Source organism: Heliangelus exortis, chromosome 2, assembly GCF_036169615.1.
Source record: "Heliangelus exortis chromosome 2, bHelExo1.hap1, whole genome shotgun sequence".
Lineage (NCBI taxonomy): Eukaryota > Metazoa > Chordata > Aves > Apodiformes > Trochilidae > Heliangelus > Heliangelus exortis.
This window is the reverse complement of record NC_092423.1, coordinates 46,708,430-46,724,301: the sequence shown is the minus strand read 5'-3', so window position 1 is coordinate 46,724,301 and position 15,872 is coordinate 46,708,430. Positions and strand designations below refer to the sequence as shown.

The window sequence follows — 15,872 nt, the reverse complement described above, 5'->3', positions numbered from 1 at the left end:
TTTTTTGTTTTCTGAATCCTGTCTTTTCAACATTATTTGTATTTATTGTGTTTGACAGTATTTGTTGAAAAGAACACAATTGATAGCATGTTTTTGAAAAGTACTTCGGTGTTTTAAACAACTTCCACTCTGTAATTCATCATACCTATTTTCCCAACTCTAGTGAATAATTTTGTATTTGAATACCTTTGAAAACAGGAGAATATTGTTCTGTTCCACAACTATTTCTTGTAATGGAATTGGACAGTTTCCATTATTTTTGCAGCATTTAGTAATGCAGATATTTACAATGAATATTTTGTGAAAGAATTGTAGCAGCTTTTTTTGTTGTAGAGCGAAACTAGGTTTTTTTTAGTCTACAAGGAGTATGTCAAATCAAGTTAATGATAAAGCTTGAAAGGGTAAAAAATTAAGTTTTACTGAAAAAAATTGAGGTTGCGCCAGCCATCACAGTAAGCATTTCCTTTCTTGATGAAACTGCATGGAATACCTAATTGTCAAACTTCTACAGAAGTGAGCTAACATTTCCAGTGTACTCTTGTATCAAAATCCAATGAAAAAGCAAGACAGATTTCTTTTTTTTCTTTTTTTGTTCTTTTTTCCTGCTTGGCTGCAAAAACACTGCCTTTCTCTGCCTCTGATTCCCTTACTGCTTTCTTCTTTGTTTGTAAGTTCAGCATACGTCAGTGTTGTTTCCTCTTTCGCCCCATCCTACCCTCTTTCCATCTTCTTCTGCCTTTTAGGTGTTCAGTATGTTTTTGGAGACACTGGTAGACTTCATCCAGGTTCACAAAGAAGATCTGCAGGACTGGCTGTTTGTACTGCTGACACAGCTGTTGAAAAAAATGGGTGCTGATTTGCTTGGGTCTGTACAAGCAAAAGTTCAGAAGGCACTTGATGTCACAAGGTAACGAGTTCTTAAAAATACCTTAAAAAGGACAACACTAAAAAGAAATAATCCCAACCCACATGGTGTTTTCAAGTGTTCGAGTGGTTTCTGTGCTATGAAATCCTTGGAAAAACACAGAGCTAATAACAAGACTGTGAAACTTCACTAAACATGGCTGCCTAAGCACTTTGGGTCCCTAAGTGACTCCTGGTTGAAAGGGTTTGAGTCCCTGATGCTGAACAATTTCTATGATACTACTTACCTGATCCCACAATGGGCACCTGGGCTACGTATGTTTGCAGTCTTGCCTTGCATTCAGTGATGCAGTACTTGTGTTTGAACATCTTTATCTTGATATAAAAATACTGTGCAGATTACATCTCTCAGTGTCAGCAGGCTTTTAAGGACTTTTAAGGACATTCTCCCCAAACTTCAGTAATAGTCTGATTCCAAAATCATCCTATGTGATTCTCAGGTACATCAAAGCTGCCCATCCCTCACCAGTTTTATTTCTTAATGGAAGCTAAATTTTTAAGTAGAGTTGCAGGGGCTGGGAGGCCTCAGTGAAGCCCCACCTCGAGTACTTTGTGCAGGTTTGGGCTCCATAGTATAGGAGGGACATAGAGATGTTGGAGAGGGTACAGAGAAGGGCAGCTAGGCTGATTTTAGGGGTTTGGAGAACAGGTCTTATGAGGAGAGGCTGAGGGAGCTTGGGTTGTTCTACCTGGAGAAGAGGAAGCCAAGGAGAGACCTTATTGCTCTCTACAGATACCTGAGTGGAGGTTGTAGTGAGGTTGTTGGCCTCTTCATCCCTAGTGATGAGCAATAGGACAAGAGGAAAGAGGGTCAAGTTGCACCAGGGGAGGTTCAGATTGGATATTGGGAAAAATTTCTTCTCCAAAAGAGTGGGGAAGCATTGGAACACGCTGTCTGGGGAGGTGGTGGAGTCTCTGTCCCTGGGGGTGTTCAAAAAACAGGCAGACATGGTGCTTTGGGAGATGGTGTAGTGGTTACAGCAGTGGAGGGCTGATGGTTAGACTTGATCTTCTCATCTTCCATTTTCTGTCTTAAGTGGTCTAAATCTTGTCCTTTACATGCTAGGTGAATGTTTCTGAAAGTCAGTTACATAATTAACAAAACATTAGATTTTTTTTTCTTTTAAAAGTACAGGTATTAAAAGAAATTTTCATGTAACTTAATGAAATTTGTTATGTTTGTTTTACAGGGAATCTTTTCCAAATGACCTCCAGTTCAGTATTTTAATGAGATTTACTGTCGACCAGACCCAAACACCTAGCTTGAAGGTAAGAATTTTGAGGCTTGCATTGCAAACAAACATCTTCGTTGATAGATATTTACTTGTCTTAAAATTTGAAATGTTGTTTTGTTAAAAAAAGAAAAAAAAAAGGTTTTCAATTAGTGGATTTTGTTTTTGTAAACTTTCAGACAGTCAAGCCAGCACTACAGGACCAGCTTCGCTCTTTTTGGAGCTCCAAGGTTTTTGTCTGAATTATTGTCTTTATTCTTAACCCTATGTCAAACTCTTACAGTGTTTTCAATAATTTTTATTTGAATGCATTTGTATGCTGCTACTAACCTTTGCGAGAAATTTGAAGCATGCAGAAGTTCAATTTTAAACACTGGTATGAAAATATTTGCTGCAAGAGAGATCTAATAAAACCACAGCACAGTAAAAATGAGCAACAAAAATGTGGCCGCCTAACATCAAGCTGGTTATGCAAACTCACTCTATCAAGTCTTTTCTAATTTTGTGTTTGTGATTTCCCAGTTGCATTTTCTTAGTTCATATATATTTTTTTCTGTGTTCAGCCTGATAGGTCTTGAATTAATCTAAATTATTTTAATGTTGATATGAACTTGAGTTAATGTGTTAAAAACTATCTCCCTTTGTGGTACACTTTTCTGTAAGCAGTGTGTAGCTTTGTAATTGCATGCATTTTTTGCTTAAGAGTCTGTAGTACATAGTCCACAGATCTGCCAGTGTAACTAAAGTAAAAATATATTCTGTAGTACATTTGTGGTTCCAAAGAGAGTTGATTTTAGGATAAATTTTAGGATAAATGCATCAAATCCAATCCTAAGCAGATTTACAGGTGGTGTAAATGGGGAAATAACAAGCATATGATAACAGGCATTTTCTTCTCTATGAAATATTTAGATCATTTGATACTGCACAAGAATAGGATTTATTTTATGTTGACCCTGAAGTCAGATAAATATGCCTTTTTTCATCTACAATATAAAAAAATGTATGAAAAAATTTTTTCACTTTTGAGGACAGTTGATAAACTGACCATTGCTGCTTAACAGGTCATTTATTGAAGACAGCAAATGAGGTAGTGAAAGTCAGTTTATTTGTTTGTATAAATCTTTCAAACAAATTCGGCTTGGTTTTGGTTTACTTCAGTTTCTGCCCCAGGAAGGTGAATTTGGTGGTTTAAGTGTTCTTTTTTTCCATGCAGTAGTAGAGTGGTACTGGTCATGTTACAAAGTTTGGAATGTATATCTGAAACAAAAGTGGACTTCTACTTAGGCTGAGTTGAGACTAAGTTAAGACATTTTGGACTGATTGATAATCCTTGAGCACTACTCCATTCTTTAAATCTTCATCTTTTGTTCTTACTCTGAGAACTTATTATTTTATTGCAGAGTTGGGCTAGTTATGATGAGAAACTGTGATGGGAAAAATCATAGGAAGGTTTTTTAGCATCCTTAAAGATGGACAGATATAAGAAGGGGTGAAAGATCATAAATTTTCTCTGTAGGTGGATTCCATTCTACAAATGACCTTTCCCTCTGTTTTTCTTTTCATGTGGTAGTACTAAATAATCATGATACTTTAGAGTAAGCTGTCATTGTCATTCTTGTACTTACAAATACAACTAAGTCTTGGACAATAAAAGTCAAGATTTTGGAGTGGCCACAGGGGTGGATTTGGATAGCCAGTCAGTTGTAGGACCATTAAGGAAAAAAAAAAAAAAAGTAATTCTACTGATCAAGTCAATGGAGGGTGCAGCAGTGTCTTATGCTGTGCCTCTCTTAGTCTCTTTTGCTACAATTTTACACACAGTGTGGTGTATTGCTGAAACACAGTTTCAATGGAAAGGTAGCAGAGGCATGAATCTATTTTGGTCAAATGTATGTATGGAAAGGCACGGGAGTCAAATTTTCTAGACAGGATATAATCTATTAAGCTTATTTTCACAGGTGCAGAACATACCTTTTCAAAGGATGGGTGTTTTCCTGAAGTGCACTTCAAACCATCACTTTGATTTTCTCAGGTTGACTATCAAATGGCTCACACTCAGTGAGGAATTGGTTTAAGCACAGTGACCAGAGTTCATTACAAGATTCTGAACCCTTCTTTCCTTGGGAAATACTGATTTGTTGACAAAGGAATCAAAAAGCCCACCAGCCAATAACACAGATTCGTAGATAAGAGAGCCATTAAAAAATCATGTTTAATGTGTATTTTAGTCATTTGGTTAAATAATGGCAGAGGCAGTCTCTACTATGAATCCAGTAACATAGGCACAGACAACAGGGATGTGGCAATCTCAAAGTCAGTTTGCATGATTGCTTGTGTTCAAACTGAGTAAGGCAAAGTAGTGTCTCTAGCATCCAAAGAAAGCATGGTAAGAGATGGAATTTTTATTGTTAAAATAAGGCAGCTTCTCTACATTCCTTGCTTTTTTCTTTTTTTTCCTTTTTTTTTTTCTTGTTACATGAAATGTTTCTTTTCTTACTTCATGAAGCAAATGAAACTCTGTAAATCTCAAATTTTTGACAGGACAGGAAAATGATTTGCCCTCTGGCACTGACTGTGTAGCATCCTTGCAGTATTTCCTGAGTCTCTGGAGGTAGTTGCATATATTTTGTGCCAGAATTTGTCATTTTATTATCTGTGAAAGATGTTTATGAAGCACTTGGTTCCATTTACATCTTATCTTTCTTTTTTGTTTGTGAGTAATAGTGCTAATTGTGGCTTGAGCTATATTTCAGCTCACTTACTACAGCAGGGCTATTTTTAAACAAAATGTCTGTGTTATATACTGTGCAGGAAAAATATCTCATTGTTTATAGTCCATCAAAAGTACAATAAATGCAGCCTAAAAGAGCACAGACAGTCAAGACATTATTATACAACTTCATAGAGTGTGGCCTCATTAATGGTAAATATTCATTGTAAGAATTCCTGGAGCTGTTTTCATTGCAGTCATAAATTGCTTATATTCTCTTGGAGAGGTTAAATATTGAAGATGAGTATGTTAGACTTTTTATTTCTTTGTACCTACTTACTGGAAATAATGACTCAAAAAAATTGTAAGTGGATGTGCTGCTGTTACAGAGTTAACTTCAGGTTGGGGTTTTTTGTCCATAATAATAGCTTAAGTTTTTTTACTGCAGGTTTTTTCCTTGGAAAGAGCATACCAAATAGTGTGAGGTTTACTGTATCAGTTGGTCTGCATAAGATGGAGGCTTCCAGCTGTTGCTTGTACAACCTTAGAGAAGTTGAGCTTTAAGAGCTGCTGTGAAAATGAAGTATTAATTGTGTCAGCCATCACTTATATGTGCATCACTTACTGTATTCAATAGCTTACAAGTTTTCATGACTGAAGGAAACTTATAAAAAGCTTTGCTCAGAATAGTTGTACTGCAAACCAGGAACAATTAAAAATACACCCAGAAGTCTTTTTCTTTCTGCATATGATGGACATAGGTGTCTCCCTCCTGGTAGATATTTCTGGTTCACTATAATTACTAATATGAATAAAAGCTGCAAAATCAACTAGCTGGCCCAAATAAATGTTCACTACTTTTGCTGACGGGTGGCATGACAAATCTCTGGGGCAGCAGGAGTTCAGGAGAAATGTTTCAAGGATTTACAGGTGTAATAGCCCTTTGCCCAGAGCTGTGTTAGTGGTTTAGTTCTGGAGATGCTAGAGAGAGGCTGCAGTCTGGGATGTACAGAGCAGGTTCTGCGTAAGGAATACAGGGAGTTAGTGGAGTAGGAAAATGGTCACCAAATAAATTATATGGAATAAAGCATCTTTTTTAATCTCCTGGTAAATCCACATCACTGTCTTCTAAATATCTTTAAAGTAAAGGTGTGCATGGGACCCCTTCTAAGTCTTTTGTAGAAATTATGCTCCGTACATTTTTTCTGTTTCATGGGAAGATTCATGTGGCCTATCCCCAAAGATAGGAACTGTTCAACTCTGGTGTTTTATAAAAGAATGCTGGGTGTTAACTACATGGTAGGAACCAATAGGAACTTAGTATTGGTTGATCAGGTGATAATTTTTAATTTAGTACTCGAAAAAAGTTCCTAATAATTCTGAATAATTACTTTAAATCCTGAATATTCCTAACTGTTCTGAGTGCTTTGGTTTTCTTTTTGTTAAATATAAGCTCTTGCATATGCAGTGATTTGTGCATCTTTTAGCTTCTACCAGTGAAATCTAGGATTTCTGTTAATATTTTAATTTCTGTGGAAGAACTCTCATCTTGAAATATTATATCTATTTGTAAATGTTCTTATTGCATTGAGTTTTGCATCAATACTGGAAAGATGTTTAGTTTAATTGGGAAAAAAAAACCTTTATTCTAGGGAATTAACAGTATTCTGTGAGCATACTTGTTCTTGCAGCCCACCATTTTTATTGTCCACCTGACTCTATTTCTCTTTGCAGGTTAAAGTTGCAATCCTTAAATACATAGAGACTCTGGCACAACAAATGGATCCAGGAGATTTTGTAAATTCAAGTGAAACCAGATTAGCAGTGTCTCGAATCATCACCTGGACTACAGAACCTAAAAGCTCAGATGTTAGGAAGGTATGTTGGTTAATATGTGCTTACAGCTGCAGTATATTCCAAGCATCCTGGCAAATTAAACAAGTATTTCTTGACTAAACAAACAAAAAATTTAAAAATGAACTTAGTCTTTCTTAAGAGAAAAATACTTTTATGTCCCTCTCTGCCAGCATACCTAATTTTGCTGTATGAAGTGTTAGAAGAGACAGACTGAAACTTTGCCAAAAATTATGCATTTAAGAAAAAATTTCAAATTAACACGTCTTGAAAGTCACCATTAGGGCTGTTTCTGTATGTGTTAATAAATTGAAATTATCTTCCATAATACTAGGGATAACTTTGTTTCAAGCACTATCTGGCATTAAAATCTCTGCAGTGGACATTTTCTATACATTTTTGCCATTACTTCATGGGCACGTCTGATACTAATAGCACATTTGCAGCAAGAATGCTAAGTTTGGTAGCAAACTCAATTCAGTCTCACTTTGATTTTCTTGCATCCTTTATGTTTAACTCAAAAATAGGAAAATAGGAGAATAACACTTTGACAAAAATGTTTGTGCTTTACTATTGTTCTTGTACTGCTGCAGTTCCAGTGCAAAACTCCAATTTCCATATAACTGTTGTGAAGTGAAAATTAATGTTGGTTATTTGAGAGCTACACAGAGGTACAGGGGATTCAGAATAACCATGAGAAATGCACTAATGCATTCTTTATAAAGGATTTCTAAATAGACCTTCCAATTAGAGCAAAAATTTGGAAATTTTTTTGCAGTTTGGTGGAATTGTTCTGATTGCCACCAGCCATTCTCTCTTAGCTGCCATTATCAGAAGCTTCTGAGTGCTAAATAAACTTTCTGACCTTATGAGTCATCATAAGTGCAAGCATCTTCAACACAAACTAACTCCTCTGTTTCTTTTTCTCTGCTTATATCTACAGTTTGAAGAGTTGCAACAGATAATTTATTTTACATTTCCTTTGGTTTTTTTAAATTAGGTTTGAGTTCTGGCAACTTCCTCGTTTCTGGAAAGAGTGCCAAAACTTCCCTTCTTTAGGAGGGATGTTTTGTGTAAGAATTTAGAGAAAATAGTGGGAGGTATCTCAAAGTGTGCAATGTGATGTCCTTGATATGTGCAATGTATGTAATATGTAATTTTAAAACGTAGGAGAGTTTGTACTGGAGATAATGTTTCTGTTGTTCACTTCTTACATAACTTCATGAGTAGGAGAAAGCAATAATAGATTATATCCTATGGTCTTTTCTTGCCTGGTACCATATTCTAGTGACATATGTAAGACCATAAAACAGAAGAATTCAAGTAGCATTATCTTCTAAATCAGTAAAGTTTTAGTGCTGAGACACGTGGCAAGCTGTCTTATCTCATGGTTCATATCTCTAATAAGCATTTTTATGTCAATAAGTAACTGAACAGTGGAAAGAATTGCCAGTGAGTTTTATCATCTGGAACACCTTAATTACATGAAGTTTGCTCATTTAATTTTTTCGTTCCATAACACAATTGTTGGAGGCAACTAACTGCCAAAAGCCTTTAATAACTCTTGAAAATAAAATATCAGCAATAAGTAGTCAAAAGTTATTCTGATGGTTTAAAACATTCTATGTTTTAAATGTCTTACCAGGCATCACAGCCTACAGTCACAAGCTTTTCAAATTTTCTTTATTTTAATAAGCTTGCAGCATTTTGTATGATGTATAAAAGTTTCTGCCAAGTGTATTTTTGTGTAATTGATGAGTGTATGTTGGGTTTTTTAATGAAAACATTTTGAGTACTAAGTATTATTAAAAATCCTTCATTTTAATTGTTTGAAGTTGGGCACTCTTAGTACAGTTCCGTGACATGGGAATTCTCTCTGAAAGGTAAAATTCTGTGCTTCAGAGCTTTCTTCTAAGATTAGAATTCTTCAGGAAAGAACTAGAATCTTCTTATACTTCTAAGAACAACAAAAAAACCAAAAAACAAAACCCCACAAAATATTTCAGATCTTTAGTGCAAATTTTTAAAGGTGTTATCTCAATGAATGGACTTAAATAAGCTCTCCTTCAGACTTATTCTGAGAAGAAAAACCTCCAAATACTCTAAAATGCAATTTATTTTTTTTTTTGTCAAGGAAGAGAGAAAATAGATACATGCAGAGTTGAAAGCCTTCTGTGAGGCAATATCAGGTTTGATATGAGCTTCATTTTGTGCAGACATGATGGGATCATTTTCTTTCTTGATTTGATCCTAGAGTATCTGTTGTGTTATTTTATTGACAGCTTAAACACACAGTATTATGGTGTGAACACATGGATAACAGGACAGAAAAAGGAAGGTGGTCATTCCTAAGCCTTTGCTCAGTTGATGGATTTGGTTTTTATTTGCTTTGTGTTAGTTTCCGTTAAAAGACTGACTGTAGGAAGTAACAAGGAAAAGAGAAACATAAAAGACTTATCCTAGAGGGAATCCAGGGTGTTTGACTTGAAGGGGAGGGTATCAGAGGGAGAAGGGAATAAAGTTAAAGAAAACAGCCAGTCGTGGGTGAGCAAAGATAATTTGTGGCAATGTGACGTGCTGGTATTTTTGTCATTGAACTTCTAGTACTGAGTGTATGCTGGTATGTGGGCTCATGCCTTGGCTTTCCACTTTTAATTAAAAAATGCTACAGTTCATTGCTCTGGAAGCAAAAGAGGGAAATAAAATGCCTGAAAGAATTTTCTAAACTACTTGCTTTAAGTATATTGCTGCTTAAGAAAGCTGCCTATCATTCTGTATAGCACAAGGCACTGGTTCTCTCCAGTGCATGGCAGACTTTGGTGGTGAGCTGTATCAACTTGACATAGTTGATTGATTGTAGAATCAGAGTTTTGTACTACAAAGAAACTATTAAACACCTCTGGAGAACTCTGTCTCTAGCCCTAGCCCTTCATTGTATGTGTTAGTTCAGTTGCTATGTTGGCAGCTTTGTTGGACTATCCAGTGAATATTCATGAAACTGTACAAACATTACCAAGTCATGCAGCCACCCATCCCTCTTCTAGAGGGAACCCAAGCATTGTGTCACTTACTGTATAGCTTTGTCAGAAGAGAGCTCTGGGGTTTGATTTATTTTAAAATAAATATTGAAACATGCTTTAAAATGAGGATGATGTTCAAGATGAACTATTAAAACAGAGGGTGTGGGAAGTGACATTTAGTAGACTACAAACAGTAGTAATTAACAGTTTTCATCTTTAGGATATGTAGTCAGCTAAATTATTCCTCATGATGTTTGCCAGTCTTTTTAAGGAAGCAAGGTAGGAAGGGGGTGGGGAGAGGTTAACTAACCAGCTTGATTGTAGACTTAAGTTATACAGAATGTCAAGTGCTGTGATCACAACTCAAAATCAAGACTAATTCCAAATTAGAATGTCTGTTGTTGTGGGTTTTTTTTTTAATTTCTAAAGTGATAAGTGTTCCTTTTCAAGCTAGTGTGTTGATTACACATCATCTGTAGTTACCACTTGAAGAACTCAGGAGAAGGAATTGCTGGCTTGTTCCTGGCCGGTGTGTTCCATTCCTCTCCAAGTTTGTTCAGCTTGCCAAACTTCTTAAAAGCCATTTGGTGAATTCCTTTACTGCTTTCTTTAGTTAGTAGGGATCTGGGGCCAGGGAGGTTGAGAAGCACATTTTTGAAAGACTGCTTATTAAAATGGTTTAAGGAGTGCCTGTATTTCTCAATATCTGAACTTCCAGTTTACCAGCAAATGTGAAGTGGTTTTGTGCACATTCAAGCTTGATCAAGACTTATCTCATGTTTTGTGATTACTGTTTATTGTAGCATCTCTTGCTGATAAAATTACATCAGAAAAGTTACTGTCTTCCATCTGTATTTTCTTTTTCTAGGCTGCACAGTCAGTGCTGATTTCCCTTTTTGAACTCAACACTCCAGAGTTTACAATGCTATTGGGTGCTTTACCAAAAACATTTCAGGATGGAGCCACAAAGCTTCTCCATAATCATCTCCGGAATGCAGGCAACAGTGGTCAGGTATCTACACCTGTCTTATTATTCTTTCTGAAGCTATTGTTTTGAATTTAAGTCCATTTCAGCAGTTATTTGTGAGAGCAAGATGGTTGGTAGAGGAGGAGAAGTAACCCAAGCTGTATGTGGAAATCTGTCTTAGTAGCAAGTATCTCTATGGAATACCTCTTTTTCCTACAGAGAATACTTTCAAAATATATGTTGCTTTCAAGTGACTTAAATTTTAATGTTTTTTTTTTTTTATATATATATGTGTGTGTTTATAATTTATATTTTACTTATTCCAAATTTATACCCGATTGAAGTTTCTAGTAATTGGTTGGTCGATCCAAGAAATTAAGTAGAAGCTTTTTAAATGTTTCTGAGCACCAGAAAACAAATACAATAATAAGTTAAAAGGGAAGCTGAAGTCCTACTGGAGCATATCTTCTCACTTCTTCTCCTCTAGGGAACAATGGGAAGTCCCTTAACAAGACCTACTCCACGCTCCCCAGCAAGCTGGTCAAGTCCCCTCACGTCCCCAACCAATACATCACAGAACACCCTGTCACCAAGGTAATGTGGGCTGGTGTTGCTACAGTTCTGCCTCTAAGGCTTGGGTACATCTTGCCTGCTGGAAGGGTCTGGCAGTCCCTGGACTGGCCTGAGGTGGGAAGGGCTGTATGTCTTGAGGAGGGAGTGCAAATGGATTAGCAGGAGAAGGAATGGAATTGTTCATTGCTAGCAAATACTAGAAAAGGTCAGCTAGGTCAAACCTGGCTTAATAGTGGGGAGGATATAAAAGTAATAGTTCATAAGTACTCTGGTCTTTAATTTGTGGTACCACTGTTGCTAGTGAAGTGGTCTTCCTAATTTTGCTTTTAGCAGTCAACTTCCTGTGTAAACTGCTGAGTTTTATCAGTCCTCCCTGCTTTGGAACTTTTTTCAGAAAGAGAGAATAATACAAAAATCCCAGTTGTTTTATGTTTGTAAGAGTAAAACAGAACAAAGGAAGTTTGTTTCTTCAGGCAGATGCTATTACTAAATGCTGCTCTTCCCTTAGCTAGATTCTCCCAGTGCTGTGGCTGTACTCTTAATAAGGTGTATCATAACATGGTTTTTGTTACATGGAAGGCCAGCTTAATTCCTTGGTGTGTTTCAAGAAAAGGAATAATTTTATTAATATTTCTTGAGGCTCTGTAGTTGAGGAACATGTTTTAGTACCGAAATTGGTAGAGTTGGATTAATGAATGTACTTGATGGTGTTAAAGGTCTTTTCTAACCAAAGCAGTTCTGTGATTTTATGATTCAAAAACAAGTAGTCACAAAAGAAATCCATCTTAATTCCTATGCCTTTCTTCGTGGCCCACAGTGCATTTGACTATGACACTGAAAATATGAATTCAGAAGATATTTATAGCTCTCTTCGTGGAGTGACTGAAGCAATTCAGAATTTCAGTTTTCGTAGTCAGGAAGATATGAATGAGCCTGTAAAGAGAGATTCCAAAAAAGATGATGGCGATTCGGTGAGTGGTTAAACTCTCTGCACTTCAGTATCAGCAAACCAAGCCAATGACTGATTTGTTAGAGATGAAAATCATCTTTCTGAGTAGAGGACTTCTGAAATGGGTCTTTTGTCCCAAATTACTTTAAAGCTTTACAAAAATATGTTCCTAGTCTTTAGCCGTATTTTGGAAATGTGAATACTAATTCTAAGTAGCACTAGCTGTTTGCTTGTATTAATGTTAGTAATTTAAAAATAGATTATCTTGCAAAACATCTGGAGTTCAATTTTGAGAGTTCTGTGCCTTAATATCTTTTTCCAAAGGTTTTATTTTATTCTGTACAGAACCTGTGGGCTTTTCAGTGGTACACAGAGTGTTTGAAACATCTGTTTCTCTAGAACTTTGGCTTCCACATTTGTTGAGCTTGCCCTTCGACATGTTTTCAATTGCTTAGCATCAAGCTTTTGAGATAATATACTGACAGCTGTTTCTAGTTCGTTAATTTTTTTTTAATATGTACACCTTCCCTTTTTTTAAAGGAAAGCAAAGTTTAGGGAGCTGTTTCTAAAAGGAGTTACTTGAAGGCTAGTTTGAAATTTCTGAAATGTGTAAATTTTTGCTAGATAGATGAATTAGTAATGCAGTTAATTGAACAGGGCAAGTGTGTATTTCCCATGCTTATATGATATTTCTTCTCTTGCAGATCTGCAGTGCTTCTGGAATTGTAGACTTACGAGCAGGAAGTGGTGTGAGTGATACAGGCCGAACAGCTCTTGATAACAAAACATCATTACTCAACACAATGCCTCCCCACTCTTCACCACGTGCACGAGATTATAACCCATATAATTATTCTGATGGTATCAGTTCATTTAATAAATCTGCTTTGAAAGAAGCCATGTTTGATGATGATGCAGAGCAGTTTCCTGATGGTAAGTTTCAGATTGCATTCTGTACTAGGAGAAAAATGGTGAGGTTTTCCATCTTTTAGCTCAGCTTCTGAATTTATAATCACCAGTGCCACCCCTTTGAGAGGTGTTGATAAATATTGTATTTCAAATTAGTTTCTTCTTTATTAATCCTTTTGAGTGACATTGGTGGTGTACTTGGTATTTATAGAGATTACGGGTAAATATGAGATAAATACTGAAATGTATTGTATACTTCTAGTAGCATATCCTGTAGCAGTATTGTCACTTTAAATCTACTCATCAGAGATTCCTTTATGATGGAAATTTAAAAGAAAAAAAAAGGTTTACAGCAAGGAAGTAAAACAGGATCGAACCAGTTTGGGAATTAGGTGAAAGATTAAGTATTTTGTTAGTAATGTGTTTGTGTTTGAAACATGACATTGTCGTTTTCTGTTGATCAAACATTCCTTTAAAAAAAAAAAAAAAAAAACACCAAAAATCCCACAAAACCAGCTTATACCAGGAAGGTAGTAGTTCATTTAGCCTGTGTAAATCTAGGAGCTTGGGCTGTTGTTCTGTAGGCTTCAGGAACTTCTTTTTAATAATTCTCAGTGTATCTTCAGGTAATTTTTAATATCTAAATGTTGGCAAAGTTCCAAAATACCACTACTGTCATTATTTTTAAAGTAGTAGGTGGTTTTCATAATCCAGTATTCATTATTGTTGATAATTCATGTTCAGTTATAGATTGAAGTCAGGTTTCAAGTAAACAAATTCCTTAATAGTGAGTGACAAATGAATTTTCCCTCTTCTGTTGTCATCAAGCAAAGATGTGTTACAGGAGCTGTTGAAAAACAAAGGTGTTTTCTGACCGGTTTTATTCAGCTAGTCTACAAGTTGGCTCTAAGTTTACATTTAATTAGAAACAAAGCCAAGTAAAGTACATTTCTCTTTGTTTTCTATTTAGTGAGGAGGCTAATGGCAAACTATCATCTTGTTGATTACAAGAGATGCAAATTATTACAAAGCATGCCATATTAATGTCAACAATTTAAATACCTTTGTCTTTCACACACAGATCCAGTTTATGCTTCAGTTTCTGTATTACAGGGATCCTGTTGTTACATGGGATAAGCCTCTTCATACCTTCTGACGATGTATTTCTGGATATTGCATTAAACTAAAAGAAATTTGTGCTGTGCCAGCATGTTCTGGTTATGTGAAAACTCATGACTGGCTGGAGGGAAGCATTCTCATTCAGTCTTTGTGTGGAGGAGTAGTGCAATGCATTATTTATATCCCCTTTTTAACTGATCTTAACAAAGTGCTTGCATTAATTCCTTTGTTCATTGTTAGTTTTTAGTTACCTGTGTTCTGTCATTTGTGTCACTTATCTTACTTGGAGAATGTTTGAAAGTGAAACACTGGGTTCTAAGTCATACAGAGGAATAGAAAATGCAGGCTGTGAGGGAGTGTCCCTCTTAGTTGTCTTCGTGTTTTTCAGGAATTCCAGCCTTTTCCTCCACTAAAAGATCTTTCCTCTCTGTTTCTGCATGGATGTGGCTGCTAACTTCTCTCTTTACCCTTATTAAAACAGAGATGGGTAGTTCTATTAATTATGTGTTATTATACACTCCCCATAGTAGGGTTTTACTATAGCTGTAATCCTCACAGTTTGGTAGAGAAAGTGAAGTAGTTCTGGTAATAAAAGTAGTGATCTTGTTTCTGTGAGAACAATTCTCTTCTGCTCATCTGTACTTACTACACCTCACCAAATGCAGTTTCAGTCTCTCCTTTAGGCAGACATTAGTGATCAGTTTAGAAAGCCTGCAAAGCTTTGATTAATATAGAGGCAGGAGGATGCCTGGAGAAGAAAACTTCTGCTCTCAGGTGACCCTGATTATTGCTAATAGTAAAAAATAGAATGCAAGTAAGAATCATAGAAAAACAGTGTGATTTTTAAGGCAACTGCTGTGTGATTTTAAGATACATGATAATGTGGTATTTGGCTTTTGCTTGTTCCTTTGTACTGGTAATTTACCTTTGTAAATTTACCTTGGTAATTTACAGTGTGATATAAGATGTTCAGAGGCGGAGGTTTCTCAGTATATGACCTAATAAATTTGTTAAGGAGAATTTCATGTGTTAATAAATTGAATAGTTTTAAGAGAGACGCAATGCAAGAACTTCTGCATTTTATTCCATGCTTATACTTTTTTTTTTTTTTTAAAAAAAAAAGGGTTTCTCTTAATTTATCCAAAAGTCTTCGTGCAAAGATGGAAGCTATCAGGTCTTAAAAGTTAAATGCATCTTGATGATGGAATAAATGCAACAAATGGATACTGAATTTTTCTTCACTGTTTGCAGATCTCTGCAGTATTACTACTGTGTTTTTCCATCATCATGAAATCTTCTCTAACCAAAACTAAACTCCACCCCCATCTCGGAATGACTGTGGTCTGGAATTTCTGTTGGACTAACAGCCTTGGTTTGCTTCTATTTCAGCTGTTTTGTACCAAACACCATTCTTGTGCATTTCTTTTTCCTGTTTGTGTTAACAACCTACCTATTGCTGTGGGAACCACAGCTTACAAAAGTCTAAGCAGTTCTGTAACAGTAACAGAGAAAAGACAACTTTATCATCTTGGATGGAAGAAGGGTCATAGCCATCCTAGAAAATACCCCTCAGTTGTACAGCAGGTACTAATTTCTTTGCAGTGATCTGAGA

The 15,872-nt window shown here is 36.0% G+C and overlaps 1 protein-coding gene across 43 annotated transcripts in view; it reads left to right on the top strand.

The window, feature by feature from the left end:
• CLASP2 (cytoplasmic linker associated protein 2) overlaps nt 1–15,872 on the top strand; it is a 139,636-nt gene that overhangs the window by 116,271 nt on the left and 7,493 nt on the right. For 28 of the 43 annotated variants that reach the window (XM_071735925.1, XM_071735923.1, XM_071735927.1 and 25 more), the window contains 8 exons: nt 744–907; nt 2,115–2,193; nt 2,336–2,386; nt 6,604–6,747; nt 10,612–10,755; nt 11,198–11,304; nt 12,101–12,254; nt 12,937–13,165. In XM_071735925.1, the coding sequence (XP_071592026.1) occupies nt 744–907; nt 2,115–2,193; nt 2,336–2,386; nt 6,604–6,747; nt 10,612–10,755; nt 11,198–11,304; nt 12,101–12,254; nt 12,937–13,165 (1,072 nt within the window). The remainder of the gene's footprint in view (nt 1–743; nt 908–2,114; nt 2,194–2,335; nt 2,387–6,603; nt 6,748–10,611; nt 10,756–11,197; nt 11,305–12,100; nt 12,255–12,936; nt 13,166–15,872) is intronic. The other 15 variants (XM_071735935.1, XM_071735941.1, XM_071735931.1 and 12 more) reach the window with 1 other exon arrangement.